This window comes from Onychostoma macrolepis, chromosome 04, assembly GCF_012432095.1.
Source record: "Onychostoma macrolepis isolate SWU-2019 chromosome 04, ASM1243209v1, whole genome shotgun sequence".
In the NCBI taxonomy this organism is placed as follows: Eukaryota; Metazoa; Chordata; class Actinopteri; order Cypriniformes; family Cyprinidae; genus Onychostoma; species Onychostoma macrolepis.
In genome coordinates, this window is record NC_081158.1 from 17,699,013 (window position 1) to 17,723,467 (window position 24,455).

The 24,455-nt window shown below is 35.6% G+C and overlaps 1 protein-coding gene across 4 annotated transcripts in view; it reads right to left on the reverse strand.

Moving 5' to 3' along the window:
• iqsec3a (IQ motif and Sec7 domain ArfGEF 3a) overlaps window positions 1-24,455 on the reverse strand; it is a 141,896-nt gene that overhangs the window by 75,600 nt on the left and 41,841 nt on the right. For 3 of the 4 annotated variants that reach the window (XM_058772115.1, XM_058772118.1, XM_058772116.1), the window contains one exon: window positions 23,414-23,491. In XM_058772115.1, coding sequence (XP_058628098.1) covers window positions 23,414-23,491 — 78 coding nt within the window. Of the gene's footprint in view, window positions 1-15,763; window positions 15,872-23,413; window positions 23,492-24,455 lie in introns of those variants that run through there. The other variant, XM_058772117.1, reaches the window with a different exon arrangement.

Sequence of the window (24,455 nt, forward strand, 5' to 3'; positions counted from 1 at the left end):
CATGGAACATGTAATTTTATTTACATGCATTTATTTACTGCAGATTTGTGAGCAGAAGTTGTCACTGAATGCCCAGTTGTATGGCTATTATCATCATTTTCTTGTGACAGTGACTTTTTATTTTGTGTGTGTGTGTGTGGGGTTTTTGTAACTGACAGCTTGTACTTTGATCCTGATGAAGGCAAATTTGATTTTAGTTATGCAGTGACTTGTTCCAAATTAATGATAAATGATACAAAAAATAAATAAACTGTAAAATATAATAAAAAGAAGAAGAAGAATTAAAAATACTAAAAAGGTGAGTATAAAACAGTAAACTAATTAAAAAAATTGTGAGATTTTCTAGCTCAATCACTACCATTTCCTGGGAATCATAGCAGATTAACTTTGAGGAGAGACACAAACTGTGGAGAGGTTTAAAACTGGCAAAGTACCAAGAATTTTCTGTGTTTCCTCAGATCACAGCAGAGACTGTAGCTGCAGCTCACCACACTTATAGATGGGAATTGTGCATATTGCACCAACTACTGCTGCCTTTACTACTGCGACACAGTGCAGGCATTAGTGAGCATGTGGGGGATGAATCCGTGCTCCTGTAGTTCTGAGGGGTGTGTGTGTGTGCATGCACGTGTGTGTATGTGTGTGTGTGTGTGTGTGTGTGTGTGTGTGTGTGTGTGTGTGTGTGTGTGTGTTTCTGCGTGTATGTGACTCCCTGCTGCTTCTGCCCCCGCACTGTCACAAAAGCAGCTCAAGTGCCTGCGGAGAGAGAGAGAGATTTTTTTTTCTTTTTTATACAATCCCCTATCCACCCACAATATGTATGACTTCAACTACAACTGCACTCTTGGCAGCCTGTAAAAAAAAAAATAATAATAACAATTATGAGACTGTGGCTGTTGGAATGAAATTGTATCAGCCCTATACAAGCACCAGCTCATCTAGCATGTAATTCCTTACAAATCCATACAAAAGAGTTCAAGTGTCATTCTGTAAGACCATTTGTAACATGTAAATGACACATAATTTCTGAAGCTGTATCATGCAGTTTCAACAGCTGCAAACTTGTCCTAAAACTGCTCAGCAGTTATCTGCCCCATATGTTTCTGAAAATTTAGCAATTTGTGACTCAGGCCCTAAGGCCATAAACTCCCTTCCCAGAGGTTCTAAGTACCAACCACCTTCTAGTATGGGGCACCCATTTATTTTATTAATCTGGAGCAAAATGATCACTGGGGGCCCACCTGAGGGCTGGGAATGGAGGGTCCATCTTTAGTTTAGAACAAATTGATGGTGAATAAATTTTTTTTTTATTTTTTTTTTTTTTAGGTTAACTATGCATTTAAGTTTTTGAAAATGTTGTAATTTGTGGCATATGCCCTAGGGCCCCTCTACGATGGGGCACCTGTTTATTTCATTACAACTGGCAGCTGGTACTTTGAAAATTATGATTATGCTTTTAACAACCTCAAATTTATTCCTAAAAAATTACCGGCCCCATATTGGACCCATATGTTTCTGAAAATATTGCAATTTGTCGCACATGTCCCCAAATTTCAAGGGGCCCCAACTACCAACCACCCTCCATGATGGATCACCAGTCTTTTATTTTATTTTATTTTATTTTATTTTATTTTATTTTATTTTATTTTATTTTATTTTATTTTATTTTATTTTATTTTATTTTATTTTATTTTATTTTATTTTATTTTATTTTATTTTATTATTTGCTTGCTACTTGCAGCTGGTACTTTGATCTTGAGGAAGGGAAATGCGATTTTTCTGAAAATGTTAGAATTTGTGGCACATGCCCTGGGGCTGCATATATGCTACGGAGGGCCCTATACTCCAGGGGCCTATTATCATCCATAGTTATTAATATCACCCTTTACAGAGATGTAAATCCTATGAAGGACTAAATAATTGCACAAAGGCAACATGTTTCATGTGGGTTTGGAGGGCCTTCTGATGTTTATGCCCCAGGCTTCATGGTTCTATGATTCAGCCCTGCAAAATCGAAGTGATAAGGCCTTGTGTGATTATTAAACTGCAAAGGAGACTCTTAAAATAAGAAAGAGTCTGTACAATCATCTAATTGTGGCTTTTCATAGTGTGTGGCTCTTACCACTTGTAGTTAAATTGAGTTATAGGCAACCCGACACAATCAATAGCTATTTGGTTGGCAGGATACCGTAGTTTGCTGCAATTTTCTCGTGTTCTATTATTTCGCCTAATTTCCTGTCATTACTATAACCTACTTTCTTCTGTCCAAATTTGACCTTGTGAAACTTTCTCAAAGCTAGTCATAGTCATTGATTAACAGCCAAAGATCTGCAGCTTATTCTGCCCAAGAGCTGCCCGCCAATGACTGATTAACCACATCAATTATGCATATTGTTTTATTATGTGAAATGTAGACAAACTTTCATGTCGTAGGATGCTGCAAAGAATGCACTTTCACAAGTTTGAGTTTGCTTCAAAAGGTGCTTGGTAATTTCTTTAACAACAACAAAAAAAACCCCAAAGAAACGTTTAGAAAAAACGATGACCAGAGGTCATGAGACTGCAGAAGGATTAACATACCTCAGATCCAGAGAGTGATTTCTCAATGCTGTTATTAGTAAAAAGTGCCGACATCATCAGCAATTCATATTTCTAGATTGATTACTTTTGAACATCATTCATTACATCTAATTTTTAAAGCCAGGACCCAACAGGATGAATATTGACTAAGTGATAACATGGCTCAAAGTGAATTCATTCACCACCCAACCCTGAGAGAAATCTGCTGAATGCAGAATGTGTTTTCATGAAGGTTTACTATTTATTATGCTACACATGTGCTTTCAGATCACAATATTTGTAATTCTCTAATTTTTTGAACAACTATTCGACATGACTGAATATCTAAGATCTCCAGTTATAGCACATGCAATAGCTCATGTTTGATAATGAACCATGAAGTGAATTATGAAAATAAAAAATAAGCAGACTTTTTAACCAGGCAACATCTGGTACATGCTGGGTGAATTTTATGGAAGCCCATTTCCGTTTCTGTAATTCCAACTTTTTAATCTAACAATTCATGCTTTTTATCTCCGAAGTTTGAGTTATATTCTCGCAATTGTGAGAAAAGAGTAAAAATGGTTTATATCCTGAAATTCTGACTTTATAACTCACAATTGCAAGCAACAAGCAAATTGTATCTATATTGGATTTGTAAACTAATGTTTTATCAATCATAAAAGCTCGGTAAACACTACAGGTGTCATGATGGTCACAGACAAGGAGATATACCTTTAATTTCAACAGTTTAATGCTCATTAAAAAAAAAAGGATTATCCAATCCGACCTGGTCTCATAAAAATACGTACCTCTGCGCACTTTTTGTGCGACACCGTTTTACGTACCTTGCTGCACGTTTCGCCGCAGTTTGAAATAGAAATGTCCACTGAGTGGCACTAAAACACAGGTTCAATATGTGAACCCTGGCACGTTTTTATTACGTAGATATTGGTACATATTGCTGTTTTTTTATTATGTTGCTTCAGATACGTATTGCGGCGGTTCAGAATTCAAATATCCGGGGACTGTCGCTAAAAGTTAATGCTCTATCGTGTTGGAAATATGCCCTACACCAAATCCAGCCCTAAACCTACCCGATAGTGTTAACAAATGCAAAACTGATATAAAAACATATTAGTTGATGCAACTGTGCCATTTAAACTTCCTTTTATGCAGATTTTTACTGCTATTTTCAAACCGTAGTTACACAGGATTCAAACCGGTGCTTCTCGTCTCCTAAGTCCGTCTCCGTACTCCGTGAGCTACCGAACAAACTTATCATCTATGAAAACCCATCGATATGAAGCTGGATGTGTGCGATCCTAACTTTCAAAAGCATCAGTTTTCAAATCTCCCAGCGTATTAATATTGTTTTGAAGTCATAGCATGATATTCTTCAAGTAACTGTGCAAAAATTACACTTTATTAATCGCAACTCTGTAAATTTGTGTGAAACTGCAGTGATATGTACTTATTGGTACGTACTTCATGTCACTGTAAAAAGTGCACCCAGGTACGTAAATGCCATGAGACCAGGTAGATCCAATCATAGTGCAATGGAGGCATTGCTTCCTCTCATGTGACTTTACCATTATCCAATGCATGCTATAGGAGGTCTGTTAAAATTCAATAAGCTGAGTGAAGGCAAGAGAAACATGGCCTCCGGCTATAACTTTAACGTCTGGTGTCGCTGTCGGAGACTGTCACTTTAGAAAAAACAAGTGATTTATAGACTTTTTAAAGTCATATTTCATAATATTTGCATTGTTTATTTTTGAACTGTGGATTACTGTAATTTTTCTCCCAATTGTTTTGAGGAGCCACTGCCTCTGTTGCATCCTCAGAGGAAACACCCCTGATTCTGATCCACATCTAAAGCAATCAGTCAAAGTTTGTTTGTTGTTCCTATGTACATAACCAAATAAGAAAAACGCATTTAAATAATGATGTGGAAGTCATAGACCAAACTGAAGATTTAATAATTGTTAACTTTGCGAACTTTGGCAAATCCAGTGATTATTTCATCCTCAAAAGCGCTTATTGTATCGACCTAAAAGTCCTAAATCCGACTTTTTTCCCAGACAGACTGGGAAAAAAGTGCTCTTACTCTTGAAGTTGTGTAAAGTCAATCACATTAGAGTTTACTGCTTTCAAAGTCACTGAAATGTCTATAGTGAATATGCAACACAGTCTCACAAGAAAACATAACTATTTTATGAGGTGGCAATTTTGTATGATTTTGTTTAATGTGATTTGCACACAAACATATGTTTTTGATTTTATTTATATAAATCGAACCATCAGTGGGACGTGAGCAGATCATATGAAAAGGTACAAATTAGATCCTACCAGTTTATAGAAATTAGCCACTAATTCACCTAAATGTGAGATACTTACGAATTGCCATGAGATTGTATTAGAATATACATTAGTAGTATACATGATCTGCTTTAAAATATTTATTGATTAAATATCGTTGAAAGTGCTTTTGTAGAGTAAAACTTGTCATTGCAATGTTCATTTTGTTCTTTTGAGATGACTATTAGCACTTTTTCAAAAAATCAACCAAACAGGCTCACAAAACCTGAATGATTCATTAGTGAATCATTTTTAATTTATAAATGCTTGTTTAAAAATCCTTAGGCACTAATCACAAATCATTGTACGAGTTGAATAGTTTTGCAAGTGTTTGATCTGTCTTAACTTTCTCTAGCGTGTAAAATACAACATTTTAAACTACCAGAACTTCCTGTTTTAGCTTTTTTTCAGTATCTCAACATTCATTTCCACTATTATAACAGTTACAAAGCACAAAACCGTGGAGCTCTGACTGTGTTCGAACACAAGACAAATGCATAGACAAGGTCGTCTTGAATTTATCATTATACGGCATGAGGTAGTATAGTGTCCCATATGTGAAAAAAATAACAGGGGTCTTCAACTCTGTTCCTGGAGAGCTACTATCCCACAGAGTTCAGCTTCAACCCTAATCAAATGCACCTGAACCAGCTAATAAAGCTCTGCAGGGTTACTTGAAAATAACTGACAGGTGTGTTGAAGCAAGGTTGGAGCTGAAGCCTGCAGGAAGGTAGCTCTCCAGGAGCATTGTTGGAGACCCCAAAAAAGAGAAAGGGTTGCAAGGTTGATTCGTGGATTGACGAATGAGGGTCGAGCCCTTGACCTGACTGATGGCACATGATGTGTGAATGAGACGAACTGCATCAGTAATGAGCATGCTGAAGTGCGGGCATCAGCGTTATGGTAATAGATGACCATGGCACGCTGCCAGGCCAAAAGAAGAAAATAAAGGGTTGCAGAGAAGAAAATAAATAACCTCTCTTCATCAAAGCGAGACCAGGATGCTGTTATTTACAGACTAATGACATTTCACTGGAGTACATTGCAAAATGTTTATGTTCTACTCACATATACACAAGGAAGTAGCTACATTCAGACACATTACATACACACACACACACACATTTGAATGATGTGACAAAGTATAATGAAGCACATAAAATACCTCACATGAGCACTTTCTCACAAAAGCATTGGGCTCTACAGTTTTTGGCACAAATGGAGCAATGCTGCAAGTCTAATTTTTCTTCTTTTTATAGCCACTTCTGCTCTCTTATAAATAGCATTGCTTTTTCACACCAAGAGTCTGCATCTAGTACTCCTGGAAAAAAAAAAAAAAAAAATTGGAACAATAAAAGGCTGAAAGATTAAAGGTTTATAAGATTCAGATGAGGCTCATGTTTATAGTGCAAAGGGTTCTGGGGCTGATACATTGTTTTGCTGAGTCACATTTGGAGTTATTTATTTATTTTATTTTTTTTGTTTGTTTTTTTTTTTTTAGTGAAGTTACTCTAATCTATCCCATTTCCCCAAAGAAAAACCCTAGACAAATGGCAAGGGTTATAAGGAATAGTTGACAACAATGAAAGTTCTGTTACAATTTACTTACCATAATGTCACTCCAAACCTTTTTGATAATGTGTTTCTTTGGTAAAATAAAAAAGGAGATGAATGCCAGATGTGACGATGGTAACTGTGTCTGTCAAGCTCCAAAAAGTGCATCAGAATCAAAGTATCAAATCACAAAAAGATAAAGGTAAGAGCATTAAAGATAGAGCAGCCCACTGGTTAAGTGAAAACTCTAAAAATAATCTAAATAGGTTGTCAGACTGAATGGGATGCTCAAACAAACAGCAATATTTTGACTTAGATGTAACTACATTCTGCAGTTTAAGAATGTTTTATTAATAGAAACAAATACTCCCAACACAATTAACTGAAATAATTCAATGTGACCAACATAAGACATTCAGCTGTTTGGTTTTTGGACAGATTTGGCCAGTCTTGGCACAATGAAGGTTGAGTCGAGCCAGAGCAGGTGCAGTCTAGGCTCAGTGGAATAGTAGGGACTCATAACTTCAAAATTTACATGTGAGTCCATTTGTAAATAACACAAGATGTGCAGCTAAAGGGGCTATTTCTGGCTTATGAGCGAAAATATAATAAATGATCCAAAAATGATGGCAATGCAACCTTTTCTCTTGATTTAATGTCAAAACACTACAGAGACGTGAAAGCCATTAAGACTGAAGTAAATGATGACAAAATTTTCATATTTGGATGAACTATCACTAATCGCATTACAGAGATTGAGCTTTGTTTTTAAACTCTCAATACTCAAGCACAGCCATTATTAATCAACCTTTGTTAATTCAAATGTCAGTATACACAACTGCGCTAGGCTATTTTTTGCTTCCCCACACACTAAGGGAGGGAATGGGCCGCTTCTGCGGGGGAGAGCAAAAGACAGGAAACGTGATTTGACAGTCTGATTATGAGTCAGGATGAGAGGAGGAAGAAAAGCAGCAGTTCATACCTCAAATAATCAACATAGGAACAACGTACTGAAAAAACATACCTATACATACAATTCACTGCGCTTCCCAGCTTAAATGAACTCTTGTCGGAGTAAAATACCTACAACATTCATTCCTTTTGAGGCAAATTATCATTAAAGTGGCAGATTATCATGAATAACATGAATGAATACATGTTGACTTTGATTAATGCATTTTGCATCTCCATATGCATTTTCTGACATTGTAAACTTGCTCAGTAGCCCACCTGGTACAGCACTGCACTTGCAATGTCCAATTAATTTCTGAATTACTGTGATATGTACAACAACCAATGTAATCACAGCCAGATTCATGTTCATCTGTGTCATATATAACTGAACATGCTTTTAATGCCATTGGAGATGGAAATTTCACTGTGAAAGTGTAGTAAAATGTGAAAGAAGTGACGTAATATAATTTTGCCTCAAAAGGTCTGTAGAAAGCTTAGTTGGGTTTTATGGATTTTGGCATTTTTATGCATGGAAAATTATGTATTTAACATAATTTATTCTTTTATCAATGTATATTTAGTGGTTTCTAATAGATTTATGGCCAAAAACTTTTTGTACGTTCCATCAGGTGCATGATTACTGTCTGCTGTCATAGTAAATACACTGGCAGGTGGCACATTCCATACAAACAGGTGGTACACTCAACTGAGAGCACATAAAACACAATCCAATCAGCTCTGCCTCTCACGCTGCAAATCACAAATCACAGAGAGATCAGTCGTGTGGGGTCACAGTGGGAAAAGGAGAAAGAAACCGCAAGTGCTGAAGGGATGATGGAATAATGAGTATAAAGTATAATGAGTAAAAATAGCGAGAGCCATAGTGAGCGCAAAGAGCTGGGAATAAAGAAAGCAACAAATACCAAAGTGAAAAGCATTAGAAAAAGAGGATAAGAAAATGGCAAAAAAAAACAAAAAAAAAAAGGGAAAGGGAAAGGGGAAGGTTTTGTTATGGAAACAGAATCAAGATTGACTGACGGTTAGAAAAGTCTCCAGTATTTGCCATATGCCATTTGCAAGAATGTTAAATGAAAAGTAAGGATGTTTAAGAAAATGTTTAAAATGTGTCATGTTCTTATAAATTAAATATTTTGTTTCAATGTTGGTTTAGATACGTTTTAATGACAAATACTACATATAACAAAAAATGTCAGTTGGCATAACCATCACTTTTTTAACAAAAATAATGAAATGGCATTTGCTCTTGAATATGCGAGGGCACACAGCTGTTTTCAAAAATATTTCCAAGGATTTTTATTATTAATATTATTCTAAATGTCTTGTGATTATTCCATTTGACAGCCTGAAGTAACCTTGCCATGTCATAAAAAAGTTTTTTGTTGTTGTTGTTGTTGTTGTTGTTGTTGTTGTTTTTAAACTTGCTGTACCTGAAAAAAGTATCTAACCTTAAATACTTTATTAATAATTTATTTGATATATTTTGATGTGTTCAAGTTCAAATTGGAAATTTGATTAGCAAGCAATGGGACCTGGCTTCAAATATTGATTGATTGATTGATCGATTGATTGTCTATCTATCTATCTATCTATCTATCTATCTAGCTAGCTAGCTAGCTAGCTAGCTATCACATTTTTTTTTTTTTTTTTGCATGTTCGCTTTTGTTATTGTATTTCTGCCACAGCATTTTAAACTGTGTGTTTGTTTTTTTTTGTTTGTTTCTTATACTCCACCTACAGTAATTGTACAACCTTATTATTAAAGATACATTTTGCATTAAAAGTCCACTTGACTGAAAAATCTGAGTGGGCACATGCCCCCTTGTATAGTATGAGATTACCAACAGAGTAGAAACTAAAGAGGTAATTAAATATTGCTCTAACATAAACTTAGCTTTTGTCACAGGGGATCCTTGTGTTTTTCTATGTATTGTCATTATTTTTTTTTTAAGTGGAAATAGTTACATGCATACTTAGCCAGTATATGTTTAAAAGCCAAAGGACCCAAGTGATATGAAATCCCTAGCCAGTGAAAAAACTACATTTCATTACTGTAAATTATTTCATTCAGCCCTCTTACTTACAGGCATTCAGAGCTATTTTCTGAGCAAACACTCAGAAAAAAAGAAAAAAAATCATTTCAAGTCTCTCAGCTGGCGTAGTCAGGCTTGTAACATCTTGTCACATCTTGACAACCGTCTTCTTGTGACAGGACAGGAAGTGACACGTTTAAACAACTGACATGAATATCCAACAAAGGCACGGCCCAGTGAGAAAGTGACATCACACATCAGCACATGTTGGAACATCTTTGATGAAGACTGAATCATGATTTAGTTGACAATCAGCTGCTCTCTGTGTCTAGTGAAGCAGATGCATTTGGCAGACTGTGACTCTACAATTTATTAGTGGGTTTGAAATGCAATTGGTGTGTCATACTGGGGGGAAAAGGACACGATCGTGAAAAGCAGCACAGTGACTCACAGTATCACAAGCAATGCTGTTGTCTCTATGCAGATTTCACATGAATGTACAGTATAATGATGATCTACACAGGCCTGGCACTGCCAAATTTGTGGTGTTTAATTCCTAGGGCAAATTTTAAAGTATTCCCATTTATTCATCTCAATGGCAGTTGTTCAATTCTGTACATATCATATTCAACCGAAAATAAGCATTTATTATATAATCCAGTTTGATGAGATGGTGTAATGCACCAGACAATGAAGTGTTGAATACGCCTGACCTTATTAGACATAATTAGTGTGAAACAATTAGTTGTATGAAAGTGTGACTCCCGAGACTAGCAATGTCAAATGGATTTTTGAATGTAGATGAGCCCTTCTTAATTTCTTAATATGCATACACATTACACATTCCTAGTCTTATTATGCATGCTTACCAGTGTGGAAAAGGTAAAATAAAGTTAACTAATAGCCAAATGGCTCTTCGTGAACATGTTTGGTTGCACCTAATACAGTCTTTCTAAAATTTAGTGTAGTAAATTAATGCCTAATAGCAAATAAAATAATAGCAAAATTGCATTTGAAAAATAAGTACTATTATTAGAATACATTGGAATGCAGTCAAGGTGAAACAGACCTTGACTTGACTTGAAACACCCATCTTTTACCATCAAGTCAATTCTAGTTAGATAAAATGAAGCTCTGCCCCATATTTTGTGTTCTTGAATATTCGGTTTTACACTGACATATCAAATAATAAAGTATAGCAGGTTTTGAATGCCATCTCATGTTTACTTCAAGCTGTTGTAAGCAATGTTATCCTGCTAACTTTTGCAAGACTTCAAACATGAGCTTTCTACAAAAAAATCCCAAATCCCACCCTCCAAAGAGATGTCAGCAAAATCACTGACAAGCAGAGAACCACCTTCAATTTTTCTGACTCGCTGACTGGAACACGCTTAGGGCTGTTACAGGCACAAGTGTGTATCCTCAGAACACCTATTTTACATTACATTTATTAATTTAGCAGATACATTTATCCAAAGGCTCACTGGAAAAATGTGCCTCTACTTACAATTTCACTAACCCCTAAAAATTTACTTATACAATCAATTCACTACAAATTGACTGAAATGAACACTATAGGCAGCAAAACATCAGTAACATTTATTCCTTGTTTACAAAAATTATCATTGAACAATAAATACTTTTTTGTGCGGTTATGTGCACAATTCTATGTTAGCTTATTAGAAATAGTGCATTATTTGCAAAATAATACATTTTCATGTTTGCATCACAAAACCAGCTCTATATGTATGGCTATTCAGACTGAATAAACTTTGTGTTGATTGTTCATCAGGTACAGCACTACATTCCATTGCAGAGCATTTGAACACAAGGCTTGTAAAACTCAAGTCATGATATTCAATAAAAGGGTTAAAAAACTACAAGCTAAAATTGCATTGCTGCATCATCAAATTCATTTCTATCTCATGTTTGCTTTTGTTAAACTATCGGTTAGAACAACGCTATCTCACGGCAATTCGTACATATTTTATGAGTTGGCTAATTCGTATGAATTCATACGACCTCATTCATACGATTTTGTACGATTTCTCTAAACCCCGGTGACGGGTAGGTTTAGGGGCGGGGTTAGGTGTAGGTCATTCGTACAAATTCATACGAATTGGTAAGTCATAAAATACGTACGATTTAGCAAAAATCGTAAAAATTTGTACAAGTGAGGTCGTACGAATTCGTACGAATTAGCCACCTCGTAAAATATGTACGAATTGCCATGAGATCGGGCTGGTTAGAACTGGTTAGAACTGCAACTATCAACATAGTAAAATGTAATGAGCAAACTAATTAATTTGTTTCAGATGACTTTTGACGGCACTTACTGGACATTTCACTTTGAAAGTGCTGCAAAATGTGCAAAAATCAACGCATCAGAATTTAACAGAAATGTTGGCACATTTTTCAATTGAGTCTGAGTTGGTTCATTCAGTTAATAGTAATCAGTCATTTAATGCTGTTGTGACATCATTTTTCCTTGACTCCAGAGTGATTAATGACATGGCATTTGCGGCTCAGGTGATTGGCTTAAAAAACGCCAATGCCCTGAGGGTCCTGTGTCAACCAAGTAACTGCACTTGAAATGATTGTGAATGTAAATGGACAGCTCTCTCTTTATATAACTCACTGGTCCTCAATGAACTTTGTCACAATATGAAAAAGCAATAGAACACTTGCAGAACACTTTTACACTTGTATTCCAGTGTGGTGAAAATATTTTCCCTACTCTTATTTGATTGATGGTACCATAGCAGCTCTTGACTGGCACATTTACACACTATCCGTGTCAGCTCTACTTCCTTGTCTTTCAGTTCTTCCTCTGAGAATAGCTTCTCATTTCGTTTTCAATTTGAATTTGCATAGGGTTCCACAATACTTGCTGCTGGATTATAGACTTCTGTTGTTTGCAGAGACTTTGAGGATTTCAATTATGATTCCCTGCCTGTTTCTGGATCCCGTCCTAACGGGAAATGTGCAGACAAGCCCAAGTGAATCCATTTCTCATATTAGCGTGGTGCAATCTGGCTTGAGTTGGCAAACACAAGGGTAAGGATCATTGCACTTCTCCAAAGTATTTGCAAATGTGCCACACATACTGCGGGGCAGGTGGCATACATGCCTGACAAATTATTATTAACAGATGCCATTCGCAGTTGAGAGGCTGCAACAAGCAATAGCCTATAATGCAATATAAGCAATATAAAACAGCCAAGTCAGGCTCACTGGAAAAATCTGCCCATGACAACATTTTTGTACAATTATATTGAGCTATTGATGTGGCAGCAAATTGTATTTATAGATACGTTCATGCTCACACACACACAGGTGTATATAGGCTCTGTAATCATTCATTTATAATTCATAAGTCATTACACAAGTAATTACACCTACAAACTCCAAAAACTAAAACCAAAAAATAATTTTTTTTACTACTAACTGCAAGAAATAACATTCTTAAATATCTTTAAATCTAATCAATCTAATACATTTCTCGTATTTGAGCACATTTTTCTACTAGTGGCCTGACAACTGTTAAATATAACTTAAATTTTTTGTGCGAATACAATAATTTGCCTTCAGATTTAATTGCTATTATTATGCATAAATGTGCATCAGTTGTGAATGGTCTGTTAGCAGCTGAGACCATTAAAAAAATCTATAGGAAACTTTAATTTCTCTATAATGTTTCTTCTAGATAGCAATTGGAGAATAAATAGAGAATTTCTATAATTGATTTCTCCTCTGTCTCAGATATTTTTTTCCCTCTTCCTTCTGAGACAGATTTGCCAAAGTTGGCTTAGTAGATCTCAATTAAAATTATAAGACTGTACGGTCCACATGTACAGCTCTACACACTCTGTACTTCTATGTCCCCTAAAGAATATTTAAAGAAAAGTTGATTCTTACACACATATTAGAACTCATTGGCTGCAAAACAGCAATCTCCAACCAATACATTTTTCCTCTGGGCGATATTTAGCTCTTCCAGCCCTTGCAAGACCAACGTCATCCAAATCAGCAACCAAATCAATCTTCATTATGTCCATATTGATATAGTCTGGGTGAGGTGCTTGACCACAGAGGGTCGAAACCACCACTGCTCCCTTCAGTGTTCAACATTAACCATTAGACAGAGCAGTGGGACGGTTTATCGACTCACAGCTTCCTCTCTGCACCTTTAGCTATGAGCTATCTCACAACAGGCCATTAGAAGGAAAGAAGGAAGTGTACCAGATACAGTGTAAACCTGCCGTTGAATCAGGCATTTTGGTGACTGGGGACATTGAGCTTTAGTTGGAGGACACTTCATTGCAGTAAAAGTGTCCTGCTCATTATCTTCACTTTCCCTCATGAGATCTCTCAGGGGACCCAATTTGAGACTGGGAAATGGCAAAACATTAGGATATCTCTCTTTTTTAAAATGATTCTTTTTCTGTCTGTCTCATTCTTTCTCACTTCTCACCACTATTTATCGGCTATCTGGACTTGTTACAAAGTAGCACTTAAATACCACAGTAATTTATCTATAAATAGCTCAGTGCTAAAAAGAGTCAGACTTCCATTTGGAAGACATCCATTTGTGATGTGGTAGAAAATTTTCCACAGTAACAACAACCCCAACTCACTACATACTTCTGGAAGTTTCAAATACAAGTTACAAAAGGCAAACGAGTTTCTCAGGGTAAAGAAAAAGGTGACTTGTTAATTGTATGATAAGGTACAAATGAGACTTTATGATTTAGCTACCAATGCAACAAAATATAAAAGTTATGAATTGCCAGTGATGGACCTTAATAGTACCTATCCCTAAAGCAAAACTCTTCCTTCTCACTTTCAAAATAGTTTCATCAAATTTCTAAGAGGAACACAAATGGCGAAGAATGGAAAATGGTGAATTTGAGCATGGATCATTCGAATTCAAAGTCTACAATATTTTCCACTCCACTGTTCCAGCCACTGGCTTGATTTCCTTTATAATTTTGTCTGGCTCAACCATAGTTTTTTACATCGAAGGAAGGACTCAAGTGAGATCTAGAGATCATAATATCATAGAGACTTGGCGGGGGGCCAGAAAGTGATCTTGAATGTGCAGCATCAGCTGCATTAAACACTTACACTTTTGTACACACCATCTGCATTAGAATGGCAATTGAAGTGCTTCCAAACACTGCACTGCATTGCAGGTGAGCATCTGCTCTCTATCTATTTAGCAGTCATTCACTTTTCAATTGGCTCCCAAATCTCTAGACACTATATGAGTGAAAGATTTATTCAAGGCACTATAGAAATAGCTATTGCTTCCCAGGTGCATTCTTCCATCAGTGGAAGTTTATGAATAGCATCAGTATGCATCGGCTCACCACATCAGACAAGGATGTTGGTAAACTCACTTCATTTTTCATACAGCCAGGCCCCTAAGTGTGTTTGAAGAAGTTGTCCAAATAGTACATCATCTAACCAATATGACAGCATGGTAAGAAACCACAAAAGCCATTTATGACTGGATCTCATGGAGTGTTAACCTTGCATCCACTAACAACCGTAGCTTTTAGGGTTATTTCAAAGCTTTGTCAATCCATTATTCAAAGTCTTGAATGGTCAAAGTCTGTGTTCTTTTGTAGTTTAGTTATCTGTCTATGATTTGTTTATTTCAAGGGTTATTCTAGAGACTCAATGCAAACCATGCACTATGCATGTGTGCAAGGTATTTTTGAATCTGAAAAAAAGGCAAAAGGGGGCATTGCATCCCCTCAGAAAGAATTTGTGCCCCCTCAGTTTTCTTAACAAACTTATTTATTTAAACCGTTAATGGATAATTAATTGGAGGAGCATGGCTGCACCGTCTGCAGAGCTCATAAAGTTGTGTTCGATTTGAGCAGATCGATCAAGGTCTGACTTGAAGCTGTGTATCGAGCCTATCAAAGTAGGCTACCACAAGAGCGTTTCATGAGCAGATGCAGGTTCGTGGGTCGTGCCCCCCCGGCCCTTTCCATCCTTTCCCCTCCTTGCTGAACGTGTTCGAACGTGAAAGTAAAGTCGGAACAAATAGTGTGTATACGTAAGCCATTGCATGCTTTCGCGAGCGTGCAGCAATATGAATCTTTGTTCATATATATACTTTTTAAAGAACAATGTGGAAAGGCAAATCATTTTGGAAGCAGACATGGTGACTCTTGAACCAAGAAACAGTGGGCAGATGTTTTGACATTTCTAAGCATGACTCAGGTCTTTTTTCTCACTTTCTAAACACATACAGCCACACACACACACACCTGAGACTGTCTTTTATTGTTAAAGCCTGTCTGCAAAAGCGGGCATGTCTGCTCGTCGTCCCGCTGTGGCCTCTGTTCCCATGACAACAGCATGACAAGCCAGCAAGGTCACAGGTAGCGGCAACACGTGAAATCATTCTGAGACTATGTGCCAAAGGAAAGAAGGTCAGACAGAGAAATTAAAGTAAAAAAAAAAAAAAAAGACAGTAATTCAGAAAAATTCACATGTGGGGTTCTAATTACTAGTGCATTTGTGTGTTCATTAACCTTTGTGTCTTGAGTGGGTGTTTCACAGCACCTGAAAGATGACCTTTTTATTCTGTGTAATTGCTCTGTTTTAGTCTAACACCTGACCATATCATGACAATAGACAAACTGTTTAACTTTTAGCTGGTCTCATTGCAAAGCACTGCAGACTGCACGTTGAATATCTATAAATGTTGTATTGTTCATGGAGCGTAATGCATTTGCACAATTATTTGCATGACATAAGACAAACTGGATTTTATTTTATTTTAATTTAGTTTTTGCGTATTTAGTTTGGATTTAATTTTATCGATTGATTGATTGATTGAACCATTTTTGGGCTGGATTCACAATTTTTTCTTAAATATCTTGACATTTCTTAATATTTCTTCAATTTTGCTATTTAATTTGGCATGTTTTGCTTGGATTTTATTTTACATGAATTTAATAGAATTTAATATAGAATTTAACAATTCTGTAAGGTTTGAGAATTTTTCAGTAATTGCACTTACAATTACATTCTTAAATTGAATTTTATTTTATTTTCTTAGGAAGAAAATGGTAGGCTTGGGTGCTGGAAATTCAAATTGTCTTCAGAACAGTTTTAAGAAATAGGATAAGATTATTTGGTTACACTTTTTTAGGTGTCCTTGTTACAGTGTAAGTATACATTTAAGTACTGAGTAATATTAATTAAGTACATGTACTTACTATGGTTAGGGTTAGGATTAGGGTTTGTCTTAGGGTTACTTTATAATTTATTGTTACTATAATAGTAAGTACATATAATGTGTAGCAAGGACACCTTAAAATAGTGTTACTATTTAAATTATTTGGTAGTGTTACCGTAACAATTCTTCATGTTCTTGGGAATATAAAGTTAGAAAATGGGGGGAAACAACAGTTACCAATACAATATAAGAGAACATTATGAGAACTGCTCCTAAATCAATATTAAATGAAAAAAAAAAAAAAAAAAATTTTTTCAGGAATCTACTACACTGGTGGTACTGCAGCCTAAATTTTAGATTTACTAGGCACAAGAGATTTGTCCAATTTCTAAATAAAAACTAGTTCTCTGTTCCCAAACACAGTCACAATCAACTAGTTAAGAACTATAACTAGTGCTAAATTTTTAAAAATCTGTCTTCAACATTTACCTCTTCAACTTTCTGTCTCAACAGGAAATACATCTACACAAGAAAAGAAAACTGCACATGTAATTTAATGGGGTCAAAATGCTTCCTGGCATAATATTGTGATGGTATGTGGTAGGATAGGGGTTGAAGATCTAGAAATGCATGACTTTTGTAAGCAAAATAGTGTGAATTACGTGCAGAGCAGTTGAACTGGCTTATTGTTTCTCTTTTAGTATTCTTTTAGCACCCAGCATGGTTATACTAATTAACGAGTTGTTAATTTCATTAATTAACAACACTCTGCAAACCCAGCACATTAAGTGAACCAACTGTCAGAGACAGCAGGTACAAATGTGTTGGGATTATAATCAGACTGTGCTAAAGCTAGGCACTTTTGGCGATAAATCTAATTTCATTTTTCTGCCATTTATAGTGTTAAAACTAGTAACTGCAGAAAAGATCTGTGGAAATATGTTTAATTCCAAATTTAAAGCACACTACTAACTGACTACTGAACAGAGATCAACCAGATGAATCCATGGGAACTGATAAACAAGAGTTTAGCATCCACTTGCTACTTATTTGCATTGTGAAAGATTTTGATCACTTTAAAACAACTTTAAAAAATGTTTTTATTTTTTTTATTTTTTTTTTTATTTCATGCAATAAATGTTAAACATATTGCATTTTATATTTCAATAATCAATGAATATATGTTGCAGACTTATATTGTATTGTTGTTGTCATCTGTTTTTAATACGCACTGACGTTAGTGAGAGTTGAATGACTGATTATCTGTTCAGTTACTCGGATCATTATGCTAGAATGTGCAAACTAATTAGCATACTACATCTCATTAAAGCGTGCCTAAGTGCCGAGAGGAAGTGGTATTCAATTGAGAAAGTCAAGAATATGAGTACTGTTATGCTTCTCAACAGTAATGAAGTGTCATAAAGAACTCGTACCTAATTTACAAGTTGAAAAGCAATACATTTTCATTTTAAATGCGATCTCATGAATACGTAATATGCATAGGTAATTCAAGTCCTATCAATAATGTGTAGTTCTAGCACATAATCTTGAAGTTGTAAATGAATATCTGTGGGGAAAATTATTTTTTTGTGGCAAAATATGTATCTTGAACTTGTTTAAATTGTTTTGAGTTTAAACTTGAAATATGGTATTTTGAAGTTTATTCATTGTTTTTAGTGTGATCCTCACTACAGATTTCTTGAGTTCGTTGGCTATATTATGATGAAACAATTACCAATAACAACATGCTACTATATTTAAACCTATTCCTCTGGAATTCTCAAAATTTTGAGAAAAAAAAATAAATGAAAATCTGCAGATTCCATTTGGGGCTGGTAATAAGATCACATTGTTTTAGATCAAGGCCTGCTTGGGGTTAATGTGTGCAAGTATGAGTATTAATAAACCGAAGTGTTAAATGGTGTTAACGTATTTTTCCCAAGATACCCTTTTACAAAAATTAATTATTTTGCAGTGATGATAACATTTCCATTTATAGATCAGGTAGACACTTTTATCCAAAATGACTTACTTTGCATTCATACATTTTATCCATAGACTATGTGTGCTTTCATTTGTTTTCTTATAGACAAAAGCTGCTAGTGACTCATGATAAAAGACCCCACATGCTACTCCTGTCCCCTCGTATGCCATAATAGCTATGCTGTGTGTTTTTATAGGAGGGCCGCAGCTGCTGCATGTCATGGTGTGTTTTCTTGAAGCAAATTTTCTATCTGTGATTCCCTTCTTCCTGGTCTTGACAGATATTAAACTAACAATACCTCTCACAGCAATCCCAGACCAAAGAAAAACGCTGCAAACATTATCTCAGCTGCAGCAGTGGAAAGAACATTATCTGAAGTATCGCTTAAGTGGAAATAAATAAATAAATAAATATTTTATTAATAATAATAATAATAATAATAATGAATAATAAATATCTAAAAAATAAAGTATAAAAAGGTTTCCTGACATGTAACACTTGTGATTAGTCGTTCATTTACAGTTGGTCCCACTTTATAATAGGTGGCCTTAACTACTATGTACTTATATTTGAATTAATCATTTGGTACAATGCACTTATTGTGTACATACATGTTTTTACATTGTTGTTATATTTTTAAAAATACCTATATGTAATTACATATGTAATTAATTTCTGTAATTACATTTATAATTACACTGTTGACCCATCTCTTACACCTTAACCCACCCTTAAACCTACCCATACCACCAAACCTGTCCCTAACCTCACCCGTATCCCACCTCAATAGCAGCAATAGTGTTTTGCAATACAGTATGAATACAATAAGTACATTGTACTTATTTTTTGATGTAAGTACATAGTAGTTAAGGCCACCTAATATAAAGTGGGACCCAGTTGTTTTAGAGAGAAAAAATATAGATATAGATTTAGATATAGATAGAAAGAAGCCCACAATATTTACTTTGTTGTTACCAGGGTTACCTGGTCTGTGTAACCAAAACCACCCCAGCTGGTATTCAAAACTAGCCCAATCACGGCTGAAACTATCCCAATCGCATTTCAGGGGAAAATGGCTATAAAAATGCAAGCATAATGGAAGGTCAAAACCTCCTTCCAGGGTTTCCCCTTCAGCTTTTGGGGGGGCAGGGGCCTTTGCTTCAACCGGCAGCATCATTACAAAAGCAGCCCAGTTCCGCAATAAAACCGAGGACATGGCAACACTGGTTATAACATACATGCCTAGTAAAACCTGCAATGAGTGGAAAATAAAATGTAAGGCTGAAAATATACTATAATGAGGTCTTTTAAGACAACTGACAGGCACATTTTCATCGTTATGATTACCATATGAAGCAAAACTTCCCCACCAAGCAAACCCTGAATTCACTTTAATGAGATATTTATTTCTTCTTCATGTTAAATAAAATGCACATTTGTTGGTGATTATTTGCTAGAGTGTGTTGTAAATGACTATTTCAAGACTGCAAGAAAAGCAGACACACAGACACAACAAGAAGCCGCTACTCTACGCCATTAACATGCAGAGACACCATAGTTAGTTTCCCCTCAAAGCTGACTATGAATGATGAAACATGATGTTTATGATGTGTAAAATGTGTTGTTTTTTTATGCCAATATGCTGATATTGTAAACACTTGGGATAATGCTTTTTGTCAACATTTCTAACCCAGGACCAAAATGTCTGACTGTAGCTCCTACTCCAAACTTGTCATAGTATTTCAGATTGTTTAAAATTAACAATATCCTTTTTCATTGTATAATCAGCTGGACAGACAGAATCAATCAATCAATCTATCTATCTATCTATCTATCTATCACACTTGAGCTTTAGCAAGCTGTATCAGAATAAGTCTTGTGAGAGAATCCTTAAGAATTTCTGAGTTATTCTGTTTTATAGCATACAATAGTGCTGTTATTACATAGTAATAACAACATTATAACACATGATGAAGTGGAGAATTATGAGTGCGCAGAAGATGGCATGAATGAATTGGTGTTTCTGAGCGTAGCGGAGTGATGCGGAGAGAAACATGAACACTGACTCATTGACAAACAGTCAAAATTGACAGACAACAGAAAACGAGAACACATTTTCTCTAAAAGCAAACAACCAGCAACTCAAGGACTGCCTTCACTGCCCTGTCTGAAGTGGTTTGCTTTTACCTGAGAGGTCCTTGGATTTGGTACTGAATGTTCAGCACTCTTTCTGCAGGAACCGTCTTTTTGATTTTGAAATACAAAATTAACATTTAGTAAATGGGTTTATCTACCATTTATTTTAAGTTATTATTATTATTATTATTTTAATAAATTTCAAAATTAAATTAAATTAAAATAAGCCAGCACACCCTCATATTTTAACTTTTTTCTTGTTTTAACTTCTTCCATATCCTGTTCCATTTAAATATGGTAATATCTAAAGAGCACCAGAGTATGTTGTGGTTAAACAAAGCAGTAACACTTTACAATAAGATCCCAGTAAATGCATTACTTAACAAACAAACAATTAATAAATAAATAAATAAGTCATTGTAAAACATGAATTAATCTCAGGTGATGTTAATTTCATTGCATAATTCAAAGTAAATGTTATTTAATGGACTTGAGCAACATAAACCAACAATAAAGGATTGTATTTTGTTAATTAACAGTAGCAAAGATTCATAAATACTGTAACAAATGTACAGTATATTGTTAGTACATGTTAGATCATGCATTGATGAGATAATGCAACTAATAAGGCCTTACTGTAAAGTGTTAACAGTGAAGTTAATATTGTTTCCCTTTTGAAAGTGAGGTCAATCCACAGTGCACAAGTGGAAAGGAATGACTGTAACAGTTTAATTTACGCTTCAACAGTAAAAGTTTGCCTGATAGCCTAAAATGGTAACTCATGATGTAAAATCAATTGAATGATTTTAATCAAGTTAAAATGTAATGAAACAAATAGTTACGACACTAAATTCTAATTCACTGCTAAATGCCAAGTTGTTATTAATCTGCCAAGCTGATATATTGCTTGGAAACTGCAAACAGCCTACAGGTTAATGAACTTTATTACTTGCCAGCCAAATTCATTACTATTATTATAATTATTAAATAGTTAAGTATTTATTGCGATAATTGATGTATTTTAAGAGGGACAAACTGGTGTCTGCTTCGCGTTTTGTCTTGGAAAATATTACACATGGACTTATTTTTTAATTGAATATGAAGCAACCATTCGGTTTCGGCAACAAAATAAATTTTTAAGCCTCAGATCAGGTAGAAATGGCTCCGTAAGCTAAAACTTTGTGCAGCTGGAGTTATTGAATCTTCTTTCTCAGTTAACACCCATGAGTGGCCGAGGATTTGAAGCTCATACAAACATGTTCCAATGGATAAATGCCATGTTGTTTCCACCTCTGCAGTACCTCTGCAGTGCAAGACAAACCTAAGGGAGATGTGCGATTGCATTTTTCTTCTATCCTCCACTCTGGCAGTCTTTCTGGGTCTAATTCAATAACTTGTGCCCTCTGTGGCGTTTACAGTAAGATTTAGAGGTGTCTCAGTGGGTGAATGCAGTGTTCCAACCAAACTAACAATGGCCAGTGCTTTGGGAGAGAAAGGCCATCATCAATACCGATTTGCTTTAGTTGCTGTGCTCATCTCTTCTTCTTCAATACAACCTTTCCAAACACCCAAGATCCACAGAATATGGAGTGCTTTCCTTAATTTCTAGTGACGACTTCCCACCAATTCAAGCCACTTTGAAAAGCTGCACAACAACAGGAATTAAAGGGTTTTTAAATGTTATAATAAACCTGATGGGCTATATAATCAGATAATATGAAAATAGGCAAATAATGATTAATCTAACAATGGTTTTAATACCTCAATTATGAATACATAACAATGCGTCATACTACACACCATAACTGTGTCTACACAGTTTGTCAAAAACTTCGTTTAAATTTGTGCTGTGTCACCCAGTGTCGCCACACTGGTTATCTTATATAACTATATATTAGACATTTACATTATTCATTTAGCATTCTGTAAGTGTTTACCCAAAGCGACATCAAATACAGTGGCTGTTATTGGCTGCTTCACACAGCATTTTTGAACAAACAAATTCCTTCTCTTTGGAAACTTACAGCCTACAGCAACTTACTTACTTTTATATATGTGTATAATTACTTCCAATGCAGACATGATTACAAGATCATAATTAATTATCTTGCAGTTGTGTTTGGTTGTTGCTCTTAGATTTGTAGCTGTTTTAAAAACACTTCAAGTGGCTAAAAAGGACAGAGATGAGGATCTCAAGTTGATTGATTTGAGCATTCAGCGCAAAGCAAGATACTTATCGTGATACTTGTGTAAACATGGTTATACTAACAGAATAGGGAATTACTCTGGCCAAGGTTTTTGTAGCCTCTAGCTAAGCCAGCTGAGCAGAACTTATGCCTACCGACAAACATGGCAGTTAAACATTAGATACACATTTTTCTTTTCGCCTGATTTAGAGGGAAATCATATCAGTTTTTGTTCTGTCAAGGTCACAGCTTACTGTGATAATAGAGACTGAATTTACTGTGGGGAGACAAGGCATGAAAAGACTCACAACCACTTCAAGACGGGTATAACTAGGGCATGTTGTGTTGCCTAGCACCATCAGAAACACAGTCTTTACTGTGGCAATGGAGTTGTTGGTCAGGAGGCACCAACCAACCCCTCCCCTACCTGGGTACACAGGCCTGAGTGTCCGACTCAGGGGCGTCTGGAGCAGGACAGCAGAACTGGTGTAGAACCGTCTGGTTCCTGTAAGAAAAGAGATAGGGAAATGGTCACGCTAGACTCTAAAGGCGTTTTCCCCAGACTCATTATTGAGTAGAACGAAAGTGGGTCATTACAGTGAGGGACCGAACTAGCGGACTTTTCCCAATACCTCAATCCCCAACAAGAAAATAGTGTGAAAATACTGTCAAATATCGATAATGTGTGAACTGTTGTCAAGGTGTGAAAATTTTGCAGTAAACATCATACTTTTGCTAATAGTTATGCTAATTTAAGTAAGCCTACATAATGGTTTTGAACCAAAATAATTTTAAAAAAAAGAAAAAAATGATTCTTTGCCTACATATTTGCATTTCCTAAAACATATACCTTTGAAATGAACACTAGTAGCTGTAAAACACCAGCAACTTTAATCCCTTTTTACACAAATTGTGATTATGGTGCAGATTAAGACTTGTTTTCATATAGTTTCTCCCACAATACTATGTTATGACCTCTAAACACGTTTACCATAGTGCATGATTTATAAACGAATACATTATCAAGTAAACTTGCTCAGCAGCTCACCTGATGCAGTATTACACTTGCAATGTGGAGGACATGATAACAGAATTTGTTAAAGACTTGCATAGAAGCAAGCTAAAATGGCATGGTTGCTTTAGCAAATGTGCTTTTATCTCAGGGTTGCTTTTGTTAACACTATTGGATATGTTTAGGGAAGGGTTTAGTGTCACTTGTATGTTATTTCCACGCAATGGAACATTAACCTTTCAGTACTCACAGAACAATTTCTTTGTGAACTGCAGTGATATGTACAACAACCAACTTACAACGTTGCCAGATTCAAGTTCATCTCTTTCGGATACTCACATTTCTTCCCCTCGCTGGACATTTCACTTTGAAAGTGTAACATGCAAGAAGCAACATAATACAATTCTGCAGACATATATATATATATATTAGGGGTGTCAACGTTAACGCGTTAACG